A 19,237-nucleotide genomic window follows, 5' to 3' on the forward strand; every position below is an offset into this window, starting at 1 on the left:
CGATGTGAGCTAGAAACAAAGAACCAATGGGTTTACTCTTATGTTTCAGTTTCTCCAACTTTACTCTGTGTGCATCACAGTGCCAATGGAAGCAGTGTGGTACCGTGGTACACACTCCGTGAGTAGCTCCTCTATTCAGTATTGACAAAGTCTTGTCCTTTAAAGGAGTGCAAAGAGTACTTCCAATGGCCATTAGGCTTAAGAGATTGGCTTATCTGCAAGCAGATTGCTCTGTAACCTCTAGACATACCAAAAGCTAAGAAGAAGCACAGCTCACCCACGGAGGGGGACACCTAAGGAGCCTTAGGAATTGATGTCACAGTATGGTACCACTCCTGCAGAGACGTCTTGCAAGGAGACCTTTTGGCACAACTTGGCTTGCTGGAAGTAGCAATTCCCAACCATTCAGTGTCAAGGTTAGACCATCTGCATCTTGGCACAAGTGGCTGATGCTGGTGCTAAAGGAGTAACTTTGTAAGCTGGTGTGTGTTGTTGCACCAGCCTCAAGATGTGAAACTTGTTGTTGTGAAGGAAAATTAGAGGTAACAATAATAAACAGCTTAGAGGGAATGTGCAAGGTAACTGCTGATATGAGAGATCTACTGCCCATAATACGTGGTTAATTACATTCATAATAAGTATATTTCTCTACTTATCTTCGGAATGTGGACAGCTTTATGTATTTAGCTTGGATTTTCTGGCCTCAGTTAATCAATGGTCTGAAATCCTTATATAAGATTCACTGTATGAATGCAAAGTAATCGAAGTTAGGGAGTGGGTTATTAAAATATTTCAGGTGACTGTTATTCAGGATATTATAAGATCTTTGCCTGGATTGCAGCACTTCTTCTGTACTTTGTGGCTTTTCATGTCACCTTTAGAAAACAAGATGCTTTTCTTTTCTACAGAGCATACTTGGATGTCAATGAACTAAAGAACATCCTCAAACTGGATGGATCCACACATCTAAACATCTTCTTTGCCAATTCCTCCGAGGAAGAGCTGGCTGGAGTGGCAACTTGGCCCTGGGACAAGGAAGCCTTGATGCATCTAGGTGAGCAATAAAGATGTTTCTTCTTTGTAAAGCATTCTTTTGAGGCACTAAGAAGGAAAGACAAATATGAGTTAAGCTCTGTTCTGATTTCTTATCATTCCTGTAATATATAGTCAGGGGAAAAAAAGTATTTCACGATTCCCAGATACTGGCTCACAACCAGGAAAATATTAGGTTATAAACCCAAAGCATATTATGGTATTTGTAGATGATGTCAAGCTGAAAGTATTTCACCTTTTAAGTGAAGCTACTTTACAGGGCATTCACTCCATGGGAGCACTTTGCAAAGAAGATTTGGGGGGATAGGTGTGGGGATGCTAGACAGAAGTGAATTTTTAACCTCAGCCTATTATGTTCTGATCCCTAGTTCATTCCTTAGTAAGTGTTGAATTAATTTTCCTCACAGTTAAAATTTGTGGCTGTTTTTCTCTACCAATGTGCAAAAGAGCAAACTGCTGAGAGATTGTATTTCTAATGTTCATTTGAGTGGAACTAGAAGGAGTTCACAACCCTGTGGATTGCCCTGCAAGTTTCATAACAAGGTTGCTGAGTATGGCTGCTGGAAGCCAGGGATCCAGACAAAGCTGTACAACCTCCCAAATGACTCATTGCCCTGACACCTGCAGTGCCACTGGACCTGTGTTCCTTGCAAAGTGCCAGATGATCCTTGCTCAGAAGGCACCGACTGAGTCTGTAGGTACTTCTCTGAAGTGCACAAACCTCCCTCGGGCTGCAAACCTTATCTGGTCATCTTATAAGAGCAGGGATTGTCACAGATTTCCCAGATATTTCTCTAGCTTGTCAAGACCTACCTAGGCTGGAAGTGAAGTCCTCTTTCAGCCAAGTTCAGTCTTTATGAAAGGCTGTTTCAGCCAATTTTTATATTACCCAGCCCCACCTTGAGCAAAAGAGAAAAGCTGTGGCAAATGTAAAGCTAGATGAGGAGAGTAAAATATGATGTTTATTATTCTAAAGCATACTGTGAGAGCTGAGCTACAACTCGAGCCATCAGTCAGAGAGGCTTTTCCATGCTCAAAAATATATTACCCCAAATCCTAGACGTTAACATCTCTTTACAGTCACCATAGCTGAGAGAGGCTCCGTGGTCAGAGCAAGCAGTTGCCCTAGCTCAGTTAGTAAATGTTTTATTGTGACATCCAGCTTCACAGCTGCTCTGGCAGAAGTGTGAGCAAACTTCCCAAGGACTGGCACTGACACACATCCAGTCTCCTGCTGAGCTAGGCTGGAAGTGAAGCCACTTCCACTCTGACTTGCCTCCAGCCCCATCTCCATGGGCTGCTGCCTGGAGCACTGAGAATAGAAGATGCTGTAAATAAATGCCTGCCAGTGAGCATTCCCCACTGCAACATCTGGCAAAACCAGAGATAGATATTAACCCTAGCCTCAATTGGAACCCGCACTGATGTGATTTCTATCACTCTGTAGTACCACAACCCCCTGCTCCTGCGCTAACCCCACAGTAACTGCTTCTGGTTGTGCAACAAGGATGGGTTGCTGGTGGGAAACATCAGCCCTAATAGCACCGCTGGAGTGAACTAAGGCTGCAATATAGCTGATCCTGCCCTACATGAGTAGTTTCACAGCTTCCCTTGGTGTTGTCATGGGAGGTAGCAGAGAACAAGGGGAGAGCTCCAGAGCGCCAAGAAGAACCTTCTGCAAGAGGGCTGGGGCCTGCCCAAAGCCCTGATGAGTTCTTCTGTCACTTCATTAAGCTAATTGTCACCATCATGCCTGAGCAAAACAATTTCAGCTCAGCTCAGCTCAGTGTATTGACAGAATTCATTGATCAAGAAAAGGTCTCACGAGAGAAAAAAAAGAAAAAAGACATTAACCAACAGTTTAAAGTTGACTTGAAGTGGGGAAAAAGTAAAATAAATAAATAATGCTCATAATTTCCTGTCCAAATGGCCCTCCCAGACCTGTGCTTGCTCTGTAAGAATTCATCTTGAATCTTTTTTTACTCTCTTCTATAAATCCAATATGTACTTAATAAAAAAATATGAAATATGTCCTGTGGTGCAGATCTAAAGGCTGGGATGGAGATTGTCTGGGTGAGGGAGTTTATCTTTTCTGTAAAACTGCAATTGATTTAGATTCTTGACAGCTGTGAAAAATATAAATTTCCAACAAAGGCAAGAAGTGAATCTCTCTCTCCAGCTGCCTCGGGGCTGTCCAGAGCCAGAACCATTTACCCAGCCTGTGCTTTTGGAGGCACATCCTGCTGAGGAATTCCACCAATACTCCTGCTATTGGAAAACAAACTCTGGAATTATCATTGGGAAAGAAACCCTCACAAAATATACTCTCTGGGTTTAAATATCTGGGTAGAGACCAAGCACTGGAGGAATCAGAGCATGGATTGTATAAAGGGGGATTGCAGTGGTTGCATACTAGTAGGGCTGTATATAATTAATTTGGATTGAGGAGCACTAGTCTAAGGAACATTTCAGTGCTGTGAAAAGGATGTGCAGATGCTACATGTGGCATAGTTGCAGTATGATCGACTTTATTCACTCTTTTAAATCTGTATTTAAATTGCAGTTCATTTTTTAAATACTGAATATGTATTTTAATGCATGTCCACATGACTTCTTTCCACTGTGTCCATGTAGTCACACATGCCCATACACAGTCTTTTTCTGTGTTCCTATTTATGCATGTGTCCGTGTAGGACATCGGAAGGGGTCCTGCCTCTGTCTTCACCACTGATGGATAAGATTTCAGCTGTATTGTGTTTGGACACCAGGAGGAAAATGTGAGACAACTGGGAAAACCAATGATGAACCACAGTCAGGGAGGTTTAGGGAAAGGTTGAATGGATTACAGTTATTTAGACTTAAGGAAAAGAGTCGAAAGTGGGGATGATGACAATCTCATAAAAGCTGATGAAAGGGCAGGAGAATCTTCTGTTCTTCATACCCGTGTGCGGCAGAACTTGCAGTCATGAACTTAAATTGCCGACAAATCAATTCAGATTAGATGCGAGTTAAATCCATGCAGCCGTAAGGATACTGAGTGCTGAAATTAATTGCTGGGGCAGTCATGTCATCAGGGGTTGTAAAGAGATGTTAGGGCAGTATGTGTGAGGGATGGTATAGACCTAGCTGGTCCTGCATTGTTTGAGAGTGGAGTTTATGTGATTTATTAAGATCTTCTCAGACTTATTTTCCTCTAATTCCATGATTATTGCAAACAAGTGTCCAGGCAGATGAGAAGGAAGAGTCTCTATGGTGTGTCAGATCCCGATGATCTCATCTTCCCTGCTCTGCAGTCACTGATAAAGTTCCTCCTGCCAGAACCTTTTCTCTCCTCATTGTCACTAAATTAGTAGTGTACCATATCCAAGATTTATTCTCCCACTTTCACAAAGCAGTCTCCTGTTCTCATGGTAGGCAGTATACACAAACAGTTTTAAATAAAAGGCTTGGAAAAGGTGAACTCAACAAGCTAAATAAAGAAAATATGAAGCATGTCATAAATCCAAAGGTACATCTAACTGAGCTAAAAATATAATTATGATTAATTCAATATACTGTCAAGCCTCACCAATTTACCATTTGCTTATCTACATATCCCATAATTCATACAACAAAAAAAAAAGCACCGTTGATTTTCTTTGTGCACGTTTAACAACCACAGAGTTCTTTTAGAATTAGCACATTCCAGGATTACATAGTTTTTGACACATTAGACTGATGCATATTCATTAGTGGACTGTGCAGTTCAGATCAAACCAGCCTTGTCTGAGTATATGAGCAGAGTGTGTTTGTGACAGTTACTTCAAAGCTGTTTATCTGATCAGAGCACACCCTGCAAAAACTGTTCCAGCCTTGGGTGTATTCTGTTTTCTTTGTCCAGCTATTAGTTTGCAAACATTGGTACACTCTATTGCATTTTTTAGGGTGTTTCAGAAGTTAATAGGCTTCTATTATATCTTTACCCTGTGGAATAATATACAGAGAGTGTTTCAGGTATTCTTTGTTTGACTGTTGGTATCAATGCATTGCTTACACTTATCTGGGCAGAATCATTCTCTTTAAGCACATTAAATTATTTGGAATTGCATAGTATGCAGTAATTGTGTATAGAATTTCTCTTTAAGTTAACACAAACCAAACTGAGCATATTCAGTTGAAAGACCAATTGTCACTGTGGTTTAGGATGTTGGGTTTGTCCCATCACTCCTCATCCTTAGACCCCCAGACTAAGGATGAGATTAAACCTTGCTGTGCAGTTTCTCTGAGCAAGCAATGTGCCTGGTTGTGTGAAAAGCAGCCCATGCTACAGAGGATCCGACGAACTGCCAGTGGATCTGCCCTTGGGATTGTCTTCCTTTGCTGTTCTGTGTAAGACAAGGCAAATGTAGAAGCTGTTCTCTTTTCCCTTTACAGGTGGCATTGTGCTGAATCCCTCCTTCTATGGAATCCCTGGCCACACACACACAATGATCCATGAAATTGGGCACAGCCTGGGGCTCTATCACGTCTTCCGAGGAATCTCAGAGATCCTCTCCTGCAGCGATCCGTGCATGGAAACCGAGCCCTCCTTTGAGACTGGGGACCTCTGCAGTGACACCAACCCTGCTCCCAAGCACAAGCTGTGTGGGGATCCTGGCCCTGGCAATGACACGTGTGGTTTTCACAGTTTCCTAAACACACCCTTCAGTAACTTCATGAGCTACGCAGGTACTTGTTTTTCCTCAGTTTGCTGGTGGGCATGAACAAAGAACACAAGTATCACCTCTGATTTCACGGTCCATTTCATGTGGGGCTTCGTGCTGGTTCATGTGTCCATTGGTCTAGGAGCAAGCTTGATGAAGGATCAAATTTGGTGGCCTCAGGACTGTCTTCCAGTTCTATTATTTTTTTTCCCCATCTTTCCCCAACTTTACATAGTTTCACCTGAAGACCAGCCAGAAGGTTTTGGGGAGGGAAGAAACGAGATAAGCATTCAGAAAACAGCTTCTAACAGCTCTACAGCAAATTTGACACCTTATTTCCCAGGGATCTGGATGCCTGATCTATGAGGTCTTCTTTGAAAAACCCACATTCAGAGATTTGCCCTTTCCCAAGGAGATACTGAGTGTCTGATGAATATTGATGCCACCAAGGCTGTGGGATAAATCTGTGATAGACATCTAATAAGACACTACTCATGCCTCCAGGTGTCTGTTCAAACACCATGTTTATTGTTTGATTTGGAGTCACTGTAGTTCAGCTACAATCGCTCATATGCGTGGAGACCTCATGGCAGCCTTCCAATATCTGAAGGGGGGCTACAAGGATGCTGGGGAGGGACTCTTCATTAGGGACTGTAGTGGTAGGACAAGGGGTAATGGCTTTAAATTTAAACAGGGGAAATTTAGGTTAGATATAAGGAAGAAGTTCTTCACAGTGAGGGTGGTGAGGCACTGGAATAGGTTGCCCAAGGAAGTTGTGAATGCTCCAACCCTGGAGGTGTTCAAGGCCAGGCTGGACATAGCCTTGGGTGACATAGTTTAGTGTGTGGTGTCCCTGCTCATGGCAGGGGGGTTGGAACTAGATGATCTTAAGGTCCTTTCCAACCCTAACTGTTCTATGATTCTATGATTAGACTGTGACATACTGGGATAGTACGTGGTCAGGAATGTTCTTATGGTCAAAGACCACCGGTGTGCTGTGCTGGTTTGTGCTAAGGGTGCAGCTACAAAGGCTCCGTATCAGTCGGGCAGAGCCACCCCTCCAAGAGGAATAAGCTGCTCAAGCAAAAGCCTGATATTGTGGTCATAACTTCCATAGGCACAGCTATGTCGTTCAGGGGTGCTGGTTTGTGGCACTCCTCCCAACAGAGCAGAACACAAAGAAGCCATGATCTCTGTGACCCTTCCCATTGGACAAGGGTGGGCTGGGGTCCTTGCCACACCCCTGCAAGTTCAAGGCGGTTTGAAGGATCCTTGGAAAGGATTTTTTTTTTCCTGTTGTTTCCTAGAAAGAACCAGGGACACCTTGGCTTGTATTTCCCTTTATTTGGGGTCACGGGGCCTAGCCATGCTGAAGGTCTGTGACATTGAGGTTACAGCATCCACAACATTCTAAAGGTGACCAATATCCTTATAGCCACTGAAGGGCACCTTTAAACACCAGGCAAAAACACAGATTGCCCACTCAAAAGGTCATAGGAGTGCTTATTCTGTAATAAAACTGTAGAGAAGCAAAGTGTTTAATGTCATCTGGGGCACAGATTGAAATGATTTATAACAGCAATGCTTTTGTGCTCTCCATGGCACTAGCTAAAAGTGGTGCTTAGTTTTCTCTTTATTTTCCTAATTTGTTTTGAGGGTGTTTTCAGGGACAAGCATACACACCCTGAGACAGCTCCTCAGCATGCTGTGCACTTTATTGTGGGGCAAAGCCTTGGAGCCTGATGTAGCCTCCTGTAACACGGCACCAAGAACTTGGTGCCACTTTAGATGACAATACCTCTCCACCAGATCTGCTGGGATGTGTGATGAGGGGTGGAGCGTGCTTGTTGCAAAACAGAGGTCTCTTCTTCCAAAGGGAACTTGCCTTCCCAATTCTCTCAGGAGCTGAGACAGAGACAGACCACAGAGATACCGATCTGCTCGTGGGAGCTACATATGTGCTGGTGTTCTGAGCAGAAACCTTCTTTTTTTTGTCTTGAAAAATTAAGTGAAGCGACATGATAGGTATCTCTAGAGCTCATGCATGAATCGCTTTGTTTTCTGTGGTTGCCAGTGGAATAAAAATATATCAGGGTATCAAATTGCTGTAGAAACACCTTTGAGACATCTAGTTGAGGTCATGCAGCTCTAAGCATCGCCTTGCCCTCTGTTTTGCTGCTTGTATGCAGCTTGATCATATTGTGTCTGTCTAATGTCCATCTGTCCAGTTACCCCCAGCTGTGTAGCAAAGCATTGACTTAAATAGTAACTTTTCTTCCCCTAAATAACAAGTTACGTGTCCAGAAGATTGAGAATTTGAGAAATTGGACTTGTAAATAATTTTTACAAGTCCAAATAGCTGTGGTGTTCCCAAATAAAAAGATAAGTTAGTCTTTTAGATGCTTCTTCATGAAGTCAGCAGGAATTCTGCCTCTGAATTCTGTTGGAACAACCATCTCAGCAAAGACGCCTGAATTTCTCTAATTATTACTTTATCTGAAGATCTTGAACCTTTCTTGACATGGAGGGATTCAGTGAAATACCTTCCTCCCTCTCTTCTCCTCCCTTCCCTCCCCCAGGACACAGCCTTTGCTGATGGTGAAGCAGATTGGGAATGCAGGTCATCTTTCTCCCATGCCATTGTCTCACTGCTTTGTCCTATATATATTTTATTGTTCCTTTATGATGGCTATTAAGGGCTTTTGTCTCCTCCTATGCTTCCGTGAAGAATATTTACGGCTTTCACAGCATGCTCAGGGATAGACCATCGATAATTACTGAGGAAATCCAGGGATGTCAGATTAAAGCAGCCTTTTGCATACTCACAGGGATTTGTAGGTATTTTCAAGCTGGTGGTGGCTGTCTGTCTACTGGGTATGTTTGATGAGAGGAGGTTCACTGCTCAGTGGAATTAAGAGGGATGCAGGAGAACATGTGAACAGACATGTCCTTCCTGTGGCAGGGCTGCATTCAGGGCTGTAGTCTGAGCAGGATCCCAGCCGAAGCTGTCTCCTTTTGCTTGCATCTCTGGGAAGATGTGGCAAGGTTTTAAATTAGCCAGCAAATTCACACTTCTCTTTAGAACAAATTCATGGTTTTTTGTGCCTCTTGAGTCGCACAGGGCACAGACTCGAAGAAATCAGAGCATCTAGTAACGCTATTACAATATTGAGCTGCCAACTTACACGCAGGCAAACAACTCTGAGCAGCCTTCAGTGACCTGCATCTTCCCAGAAAAGTGTATCCCTTGACCTGTGCCAAACTGTCATTGTTGTTTGTGTCACAGCAGCGTGCAGAGGTCCCATCTGGGACCGAGCGTTACTGGGCTAGGAACTCTGCAGGCACATGGGAAGAAACACTCCATGTTTTCAAGAGCTTTTCATCAGACGGGAAGAGAAACAGAGAAATGGTTCAAGTGCAAGCATCAAGTTCTTCAGCACAGCATTTCTGGGTGACTTTGCACAACATATTTATTCCTTTTGTGAGCTGCACAATAGAGAAATAGTAATTTTCTGCTTCTCTGGGACGCTGTAGTTGTAAAGTTGTGTGGTATGCAGAGGGCACTAGATGTGTTCTTGTTGCCAAATCATGTTTTGGGAAAAACAGTTGAAATGAGAAATGGGTATTTGTGGGAAATTATCCTGCAAAATTATTTCTCCATTTTGAATGAGAAGAAATTGGAAAGATCAAAAGATGGTTTATGGAAAGTTCAGAAAGGGCTCAAATCATAATGGTAATGGGGGAGATTTTGAATAGAAATAATGTTATTTTCCTGCCCCCAAATTTACATTTTTAATCAAGATTTTTTAAAAGTTGATCTTTCAGAACATTTTCATTTGTTCATTAGAAAATTGAAGAACTTTATGAAAGTGATGTATTTTAAAATTCTGTGTTCTTTTAATCTAAGAAAGGTGTCAAAGTCTATTGCACTCATTTGCATGAGTCTCAGTCAGTTGCTTTATCCTAACACTACCATCCTTCACCCTTTTATCCTCTCTCTGAGATATTTTTGATGTGAAACTCTTTCAAGCCCAGAGGTCCACTGGTAGCCCCAATTCTGACCAGAAGGTGCTGCACTGAGGCTTTTTCTGTCTCTTCACCTCCATGTCTCTGCCTTATCCAGGGATAATCTCTAGGTGCTTCCTACATATCCCCGACCAGAGGAAGGGCATGTGTATTGATTTATGTTTTTCTTTTAACTCTTGTTTGCTTTCACCTGCCTCCACAAGTGATGTCTGCACTAGCTTGTTCACAGGCTATTAACTCCTGAGTGCTGGGAGAACCCATTCCAGCTCTTGCAAGAAGCTGCCATTCACCAGGTTGTAATTCTCTCCCCTTATCTCCCATGTGGTTGATGTGGCTTCTGTTTTCATTTCAGATGATGACTGCACCAACTCCTTCACGCCCAACCAAGTGGCCAGGATGCATTGCTACTTGGACCTCGTCTATCAGAGCTGGCAGCCCGCGAAGAAACCAGCTCCTATTGCAATTGCCCCACAGATTGTGACTCGGAGCTCCACCTCTGTCACCCTGGAGTGGTTCCCACCCATTGATGGCCACTTCTTTGAAAGGTGATCATGCACTGCTCCATACTCTTGCACTGAATTGAATGGGAATGGGAGAAGGAGAGGAATGACCCAGGACCCCCATCCAGGAGTGCAGCTTTATGATGTGCTGTGCTGAGTCTGGATTAAGGCTTCCTCCTAAATTGGTTCATACCGAGGAGGTTATTGATCTGTTTTCTGCTCTTCCTTTCTCAGCCTGTAGCACTCGGTTGAGGGCCATTGATTTGCCATGTAAAGGGCAAACCTTTTCTTCTTCCATATGTTGTGGGAGGAATTTTCAATCAAGGATTCTGGCCCTGTGATTCCCGCTGTTATTGCTGCTCACAGATACCTGTGGGCTTCAGCTCTGCCTGCATGTCCCCCTCCCCCCGCCACTCTGCATGTTTCCTTCCCAAAGGCAAACTGAATCTTGTTTCTGCTCCGGTGACAATAGAGAGCTCACAGGCAGTGGTGTCTCACAGGGTAAGTAGGTGGCCATCTGGGGAGGGGGACAAATGCCACCCCCTTCCCTGAGCTGCAGGTCTGAGATGGGAATTGAGCAAGACACAGTCAAGGACCTACAACCTTGAGTATCATGTGTCATCTTGGTATACCCCAGGTAGGGCATGTGTGTGTGTGTTCATGTCTGATAGGCATGCAGCTATGTGCTATCAATAATGAAGAATTAAATGAACGTAGTGCTCTGGACAAGAGTTGCACCATGCCGAGCAGCTCTACCCCAGGATGACCTGAGCAACTGGGTAGTTCATCTAAATACTCTTAGGCAGCACTTGGATGAGCCGCAGGAGCCATGGGAGTGTTAGCAGAGAGCTTCCTAAATGACTGACCTTCTTGTGTTACTATTAACTCACCTGCCCTGTTTGCATTTCTCCTCTGCTTTTTGCTTTGTTATTTTATGGAGAACAAACTCTGAGTGTCCTTCAGCACTGTAGCAGTTCCTACTGCAGGAGGCCGAATTTACAAGCATATTAGCACCCAAAGAGCTGTCTCAGCACTGCTACTCCCTTCAGTGAGAGCACCTTGAAAGCCACTGCCTTCATCAGCGATGAAACTCCTTCCACTGCTTAGTACACCGTGGCCATTTCAGTGGCCAGCTTGTGCTTCACCTGAGCAGGCAGATAGCTGTTCTTTTCTGCTCAGATGGGATTTTCCACCTTTATTGCAGATTCATACAGAGAAGGCAATCAAATCATATTAGGAGTTGATAAAGAGAGGTCTGGTGCTCTGAGCAGTGTTTGCTTTAATTGCAGTTTTGCAACTGGAGCCCTTTATTCCCTATGTGTGAAAAAGGCCTTATGTGAAGCTCTGAAAATTAATTCAGAATTGCTTAGCCCATAACCATTTTTAGGTAAATTAAGTTTCTCCAATTTAATTTAGATTTCAGAAGATGCTTATTGTGTGTTAAATAAATACCATCTGCCTCTTAAGACACATTGATGCAGAGTTAATTGTTATGTAACCAAATATGTCTTTATTACATATTTCTTATAACTCAATCAATATGTTCTTAATAACCCCTAGTTAGTTGCTTCTTAAATAACATCCAGTGGATAGCCTGCAAAATCTAAAATTTCATAACAGAGTTATCATATGTTAAATAAATAGTGATTTTCGAGAGAAAAAAAGGTCCTTTGGGTTTTCAAATCTGTGTGCTCTGTATTACTGAACAGATTTAAAGAGACAGCCTCGAATACTTTGAGTCCAGTTCCTTGTTACACTGAGATTCCCAGTGCTAACAGATAGAGAAATGCTGTGACCATTTAAAAATGTCACTGAAATATAGAAATGATTCTGTCTAAAACATATCCAAGTGTCTGATATATTAAGCAAAACAAGGATGATGGTAGTATTATAGTGGCTAATACAGAAGAGCTCATGTGCTGTACTTCCAGTCCCACTGTGTCCAGCTCTGCTCAGTTAGAGATATGTGCCTGTATCAATTTGTAGAACTGGGTCACTGTGCAAGACAAGTAGGAGGTAAAATTGGCCAAGTATAATCTTATCTGTGTGTGGGAATACTGTAAATCTTTGCAGATATTTTTACACAAAGTGCACACCATGGCCCAAATTTTACTTGCCTCACTTGAATGAATAAACTCATTCACTTCAATGGGACTATTCATGTAAAAAACAGAAGACTGATACTCAGCTGCTGAGTGCCTTGGGCCTAGTTTCTAATGCACAGAAGCACCTTCCATGCTGTTTTAACAGTGTAAAAGGGCCTTAAAAGGCTGAATGGCTCTGGCTACATTAGCAAGTATTGTGGCCCGATATAAGTAGTGCAAAACAGTTGTTAATGAACAACTGAACCTGATATCAACACTGTTTGGGTTCTGGAGGGTAGTTTCAGCCTAGCTGTAGCCTGGCCCGTGGCATCAGCAGTTGGAGCACACCAGGTGTGGTCCTGGAGCACGTCTCCAGTCTGGTTTCAGGCAAAACTGGGTCCAGCTTCCATGCTCCAGGACTGCTTTGAGTGCTCTAAGTGGGGAAGATGAAGAGTTTCACTTCAAAAGCTCGCTCCTGATCCAAATTACCATGCTACTATAGGCACACTCAGCGTAACTCAAGTTCCTTTTATGTCCCTTTTATTCTCTAGAGCTGTGCATAGGCAGTGACCTCTGCTTAATGAAAGTCAGGAAGGGAAAGTTCAGCCTTGTGTTTAAAAATGTACTTCTGGGCTGGCTGTAACCGTGGGTGTGGTCCTGACAGGTCTGAGTTCAGTGGAGATGAAGTATGGAAGTAAAAACCATGTGCTGCTTCTCTGTTTAGATGCAGCTTTGTCACTGGTGCCACAGTATTAGGTAGTATTATTTCTCTTAGGGTCTCAGGTCTAGGAATTACATGATTAGCAATGTGGATCTGGGGACAGAGAGTAGTGCTAACTTAGTTCGTATAAATTTGGGGTTGGCTGTCTTTCATCCTCACACCTTGGCAAGAGTAGCTCCAGGAGCTGTGCACAGAAGTAGATTCTTTGTGACAGCCCCTCCTTACCTGTCCAGTATGTTCAGTTGAGGGCTGCTATGTAACACTAGAGAGTCATTTACTTGCACATAAATTTGCCAACATGTGTTTGACCCTAAATTCCAGCAGCTGGTTGGGCTTCTAAACATCTCTGATACTCAAATATGTCAAGAACTAGCATTTCCTCTTGCAGCTACTACACAGAGGATTGGAATACTTGCCATTCTCCGTTCTCCTCCATGAAAACCCTCGCATGCACGTATAATAATATGTGATAATCAAATAATAATAGAGCCAACAGAACAAGTGAAAACAAGTGAGAAGAAGAAAACTCTCTTCATTTCCTGGCTGCATCTATTAGATGCGTTCATCTGCTGTCGCTAAGCATCCATTCATGTGCCTCCTGTTTGATATGCATAGGCAGGATGTAAACAGTTATTGTAATAGGGCTCAGCAGCAAATTCTGCTTGGACAGAAAACTTTGAATGCATCTGCTCTTCCAAGTTTTCATTGAGGTGACTGCATTAATTTCCATGAATCTGATGCTATCTTGTTCTTAGCAAGCAAATATTTTGGTCAGTATGGCGTCCCAGATCTAGATGGCTGGGCTTGATATTCGCTTGCTTAAACCTTGCTGAAAAGTTTCAGTGCCTTAGAGGAGGGGAGAGCACCAATTCTGAATGTCAAGTAAGCAGATACAATTTAGTCTGAAAACAGGCACTTTTCTCTGAAAGGAATGACAGATTTTAGCTGGGTTTGAGTTGCGCATTGAACTGGTGCTGGCCCTGAAGAGAATTCTCTGGTTTTCAGTAGCAATCTTTAAATTTCGAATCCACTTCCCTAGAATATCATGTAGGAATGAATTCCTCCTGCGCTCTGAACTTTATAAGCTGGAATTTCCCCAGTACTTGGCTTATTAGAAAACAGAGAAGTCTAGATTTTCCATTACCCTGCACTTCGGGGAGTCATGTGCATCGGTGTCTAAGGTGTCAGATATGCTATCGTTCCTAATTAATAGTGTTTTGAACCAATTCACGCTCATTTTGTCTTGATGTCAGGGCCTGCATAAGGTGTAAGGATCTGGCTTAGATTTTCACAAGCCTGTAAATGTGATTCCATAATTAGTTTTGACATTCATGGCTCTTTGTAGGATTTGTGTGTGAGAGTCTGCAGCCTAAAAGCTTTAACCCAAGAGTCATCCCCTGTGTAACTCCTTTCAGCCAGTGGAGTTACATCAGGGTTGAGTTTGGCTCCCAAATTGGAAAAGTAAAAAGAGAAAGTTTGCTCATAGCCTTTCCCACATGATGCTCCTTGTGATTTCTCTTACCTCCAAGTCCTTGCTGGTAAAAGGAAATGTTTGTCCATAAGCCTACAGTTTTTTCCACCATGGCAGCCTGTGATGAAATTGTATAGCTGCTAATTTGAGTAAAAAGCAGTCCTAATTGTGGAAACTTGGCTTTCAAAGCCCTGTCCTCATCCAGGCCCAAGTGCTAATACAGGAGTAGAGAACTGAAAGATTATTATTGCAGGGACTTCTATCCTGACTGTTGGTGAATGTGTCTGAAAAACAGCTGCACAATAAGAATTGTACATTTTGATTTCCCTGTACCTTTTATTCTGGATTCTTGATTTTTATATATATATTTATATATAATATTTAGGCAAGCTGAGTTAGACACTTCAACCACTGTTAAACAGGCAGCTGAGAAATGAAGTAGGGAGTCAGTGTCATACTAATAGTGCAGGTGGGTGAAGTGAGACAGAGGGAGAAGTTATTCACAACATGCCCAAATTTATTCTTTACCAGTGTTACAGATCATGCAAGGAAGAGGAGGGCAGCTCTGCCTCCCTCTTCTGTATTCCACCCCATTGCCACATTTCTGTCTTCAGATGTTTTCAGCAGGTGCATCCCTTTCTGTACTGTCTACGAGTTCAATCATTCACTGTCTCTTTGTAGGGGTGGCTCTGGGCCATGTTGAAATGGATATGAGTTTTACCACCGATGTCATTCCCAGTCCCCCCTGCTGACAATCCCTGCTTCCACCTAATTAAGCCAACAGAAAGTTGCCTTTCAAATAGATCCCTGCCAACAAACAGGAGATGCTAAGCTGTGGAGCAGCTGAGCGTGTGTCATCCCTACCACCAACAGCCTGGGAGGGCTGTGAGAGTAAATTTACAGTCCCGGTGTCCTCACTGGGGATCCAAAATAGCTTCTGCCTGAGGAACACAGTGCCCTTCGCAGAGGAGTGCTGAAATAACCTGTGCAATGGGGGATGGGTAACATTTGTGTAGCTGATTATAATAATTGATGTTAATTATAATAATTGACTCCATCCATACTTACCTGGGTAGCTTAGAGAGTGCACCATGTGTTATACACAGTGTTTGCCTAAAACTTCAGGCCTTTCTTAGGTGCATTTAATTGTTAAGATTATTAATTCCTTTCATTTTGAGTGGGCAGTTTCCTTAAAGCCGAACAATGAATTCTGAATCATAAGCAACTTACTGGGATGAATAACCACAGATTCTAGGTTATACACAGTTCCAAGTGTTGTGACCCTGAGGAATGTTGGGCTGGTGTGAGATGCATCCTCAGCTGATAGAAATCATGGAAGATATTGGAGTTTCTCCAGTCTACATCAGCTTAAACCCTGATCTTGGGAATGTATTAGCGAAAATATTTGTGAATCAGTGTTTAACTGGGCTTTCCTGTTCAACTGCTTATGCTGATATACTTTATTGACAGTAGCTGGTATTAGATGTGTAGGTGAAGTAATGCTGGTGTTGGGCAGTGAAGTGTATTTCTTAATGCCATGTCATGCCATCTGATGGCTTGGAGCCATAAGATGCTCCAGTTCAGAAGGAGCCATGCAGTGGTGCCAAAGCTGCCGGGTATCTAATCCAGTTTCCTCTGTGAAAAGGATTAAGGACATGTTCTTTTCTGTGTGTTCATAACCCACTGCTTTTCCAGGCTTGCAATGATCTGGTCTGTGATGCGCCTCCAAAAGCACGTCCTTGCATACAAAGTGTGCTTCACAGAGCAGTTCTATCTGATGTTCTGAGAGTCTGGGGCTTTGCCCTCTCCTCTGATCACCAGTAAGCCCGTGGCCTTCACAGTCACAGAATCCCAGACTGGTTTGTGTTGAAAGGGACCTTAAAGCTCCTCCAGTTCCAACCCTCTGCCACGGGCAGGGACACCTTCCACTAGAGCAGGTTGCTCCAAGCCCCTGTGTCCAACGTGGCCTTGAACACTGCCAGGGATGGGGCAGCCACAGCTTCTCTGGGCACCCTGTGCCAGCGCCTCAGCACCCTCCCGGGGAAGATACAAAGCTGAAGATGCTACAAGTTCCAGCAATAAATCCATGGTAGGAGCAGAAACAGATCTGAAATCTCCCGAGGCTAGTTTCCCTGCTCTAACCACTAAGCAATATGTATTTTCTTTTGTCATGGTTTGATCCAGTTGTAGTGCAGGGAAAAAAAAGAAATCTAGCTGAGCATGTTTTCACAGGTTGCTGTTGTTTTGTGTTGGATGGAGGACTCACAGATGCCATCTACACAGGCTGTTAGCCCAAACCTACAGAAGGTCAGCATCAGAAAACACTCTTGTCAGTGCCTTGAGAAAAGAGGGTTAAGTGGAACTGAATTCTAAGTTTTATTGCTTTTAATATAGTTGAACAAGCAGCTCATTCAGCTGTTACTAAGTTGGTGTGTTTTCATGTTTTCCTGGCCTCCTAGAGAAGTGGGATCAGCATGTGATCTGTGTGCGGAAGGAAGAGTCCTGGTGCAATATGCCTTCAGCGCCTCTTCTCCGATGCCCTGCGATCCCTCGGGACACTGGAGCCCACGGGAAGCGGAAGGTGAGTCAGAGGGCTGGGGACAAAGATGTGGTGGGGGAGAAGATGGAACAGAGCAAAAGGAGACCCCCAAAGATAGTGGAAAAATCTGGGAGAGAGTGACTGTTTCTGCAGAACCAGAGGACAGATGACTACACTGTGCCCTGAGGTAATGCCACTGGCTGAAATACCTTTGTTTTGGCTCCCATGTCTTGACCCTACCCATGAATTAAATGAATTCCGGGAGCTGAACCTGAATTTCAGAAAGCAGCACAGTGCCAAGAATTGCTGACCATTCACAGCTGCCAGATGAATCCCTCAGGGGAGCTGTTTACCCCTCCTACTCCATCTCCAAAAGTGAAGAATTGCCCGTTATTTATTTGGGTGTGATTTCTGCTGCCTTCGCTTGCACTCAATAGCAGTGGGCTGCACCAGCAGACAGGCTAAATGGAGGTTGCCCTTTGGGCAAGTACTCTACAGCATCAACACAGGTGACTATATCAAGCCCTGTCTAGTTCAGGATGTTCTGCAAGTCATTCTTACTGTGTTGGAGGGAGAACAGTCTGCAGGGCTGGTTGTACAATGCCATTAGATGTCCATCATTAAGTGTTCTTCCATTACAGAAGTAGGTGGACATGGTAGAGCACTTTTAAGATTATACCAGGTAGAGCTCAGTAATCACAGATTATGGTTTGGACAGAGCAGAGTATTATTTCAATCTGTCCCTCACAAGCTGTTCCTTTGGGAGCAGCACACGTCACTGTAAACACACAGGTGGGCTCACTGAACTCAAAGGCCAATCCCTGGATTTTGAAAACTCATTATACAAATACCTCCTTATATTAAGGGCTTCTCTGTTCTGCAGCTAGAGTAGTTGGGAGTTATTCTGCAAGGAAGATTACTTGTAGGCTAATATAGTGATATATGCAGTGCTGGCACCCAGGAGCCCTCCCTAAGGGTCCTAAGGTCAGTATGTGCAGCAAGCTGCATCCCTGCCACATGATGGGACAAGATGTGTGGGCAAGCATCCTCTTCCCTGTGCACCCATCTCCCAGGGTGAGGACCCAACAGAGGTTGCAGTTCACTGCTGCATTTGGACAGGGTCTTTTGACAAGGGCATGTAGTGACAAGACAAGGGGGAATGGCTTTAAACTGAAAGAATGTAGATTTAGATAGGATATAAGGAAGAAGCTCTTCCCTGTGAGGGTGCTGAGGCGCTGGCACAGGGTGCCCAGAGAAGCTGTGGCTGCCCCATCCCTGTCCGTGTCCAAGGCCAGGTTGGACACAGGGGCTTGGAGCAACCTGCTCTAGTGGAAGGTGTCCCTGCCTGTGGCAGAGGGTTGGAACTGGATGAGCTTTAAGGCCTCTTCCAACACACACTATTCTATGATTCGATGACATCCAAGGGCCAGGGGTACCAGGTATGCCACAGAGCACACCTGCCCCTTGGGTGGATGTTGTTCAAGAGCTCCATCCTGGGAAGCAGTGCTCTGGCTACAAGTGTGACTGGATTACCAAGTAAACAGGATTAGCTAAGTTTGGATCACTCACAGTAGTAGTGCAGGGTGGAAGGTGGAATTTCCACTTAGCCAAGGATTACAAGACTTTGAAACCTGGTTTCGTTTGGAACAAAACCTGAAACTTTTGAAATCCTCCATGAAGGAAAATTAAAAACAAAAAGTGTTTGAGGCTAGCCAAAATGTTTTGTTTAGCTCATATAATTCCTCTTTCATGAACTTTGGTTAAATTATGACATTTTAAAATATCCCCTCTTAGTATATAATCTAGGGCAAAAGCAACTTTTAATATCCAACTGAAAAGTGTTTCAAAGGGCAAAAGTGAAACAATTTCTTCCTAAAATGTCAAAACACAATATTCCAATATTGTTAGAACTTTCTTCCCTTTTTCTCAAAATAAAATTTTGGCCAGATAACCCAAATTTTTCAGTGTGTTTTGCTTTTGAGAGAACTTCATATTCCATTGAGATATTGAGATACTCAGTTCTGTCAAAATCTCTCCAACGAGCTCTGATTTGAAACCTTCTACATCTCACACGTCTTGCCAGCAGCATCATTCCTAGAGAAACTGAGCTGTTCTAAGATTTATTACTCAGCTGCATTTTGCATTTAATTTCCTCTTCTTA

General features: G+C 43.5%; 1 protein-coding gene across 1 annotated transcript in view; it reads left to right on the forward strand.

The window, feature by feature from the left end:
• Positions 1 to 908: 908 nt before the first annotated feature.
• Positions 909 to 19,237, forward strand: part of PAPPA (pregnancy-associated plasma protein A, pappalysin 1) — a gene marked incomplete at its 5' end in the record, with an annotated part of 124,314 nt that continues 105,985 nt past the window's right edge. Inside the window, 4 exons of the mRNA XM_010023942.1 lie at positions 909 to 1,054; positions 5,467 to 5,760; positions 10,114 to 10,306; positions 16,997 to 17,118. Of these exons, the coding sequence (XP_010022244.1) occupies positions 909 to 1,054; positions 5,467 to 5,760; positions 10,114 to 10,306; positions 16,997 to 17,118 (755 nt within the window). The remainder of the gene's footprint in view (positions 1,055 to 5,466; positions 5,761 to 10,113; positions 10,307 to 16,996; positions 17,119 to 19,237) is intronic.

The sequence above is a fragment of the Nestor notabilis genome, unplaced genomic scaffold (genome assembly GCF_000696875.1).
Source record: "Nestor notabilis isolate BGI_N333 unplaced genomic scaffold, ASM69687v1 scaffold7311, whole genome shotgun sequence".
Taxonomy (NCBI): domain Eukaryota; kingdom Metazoa; phylum Chordata; class Aves; order Psittaciformes; family Psittacidae; genus Nestor; species Nestor notabilis.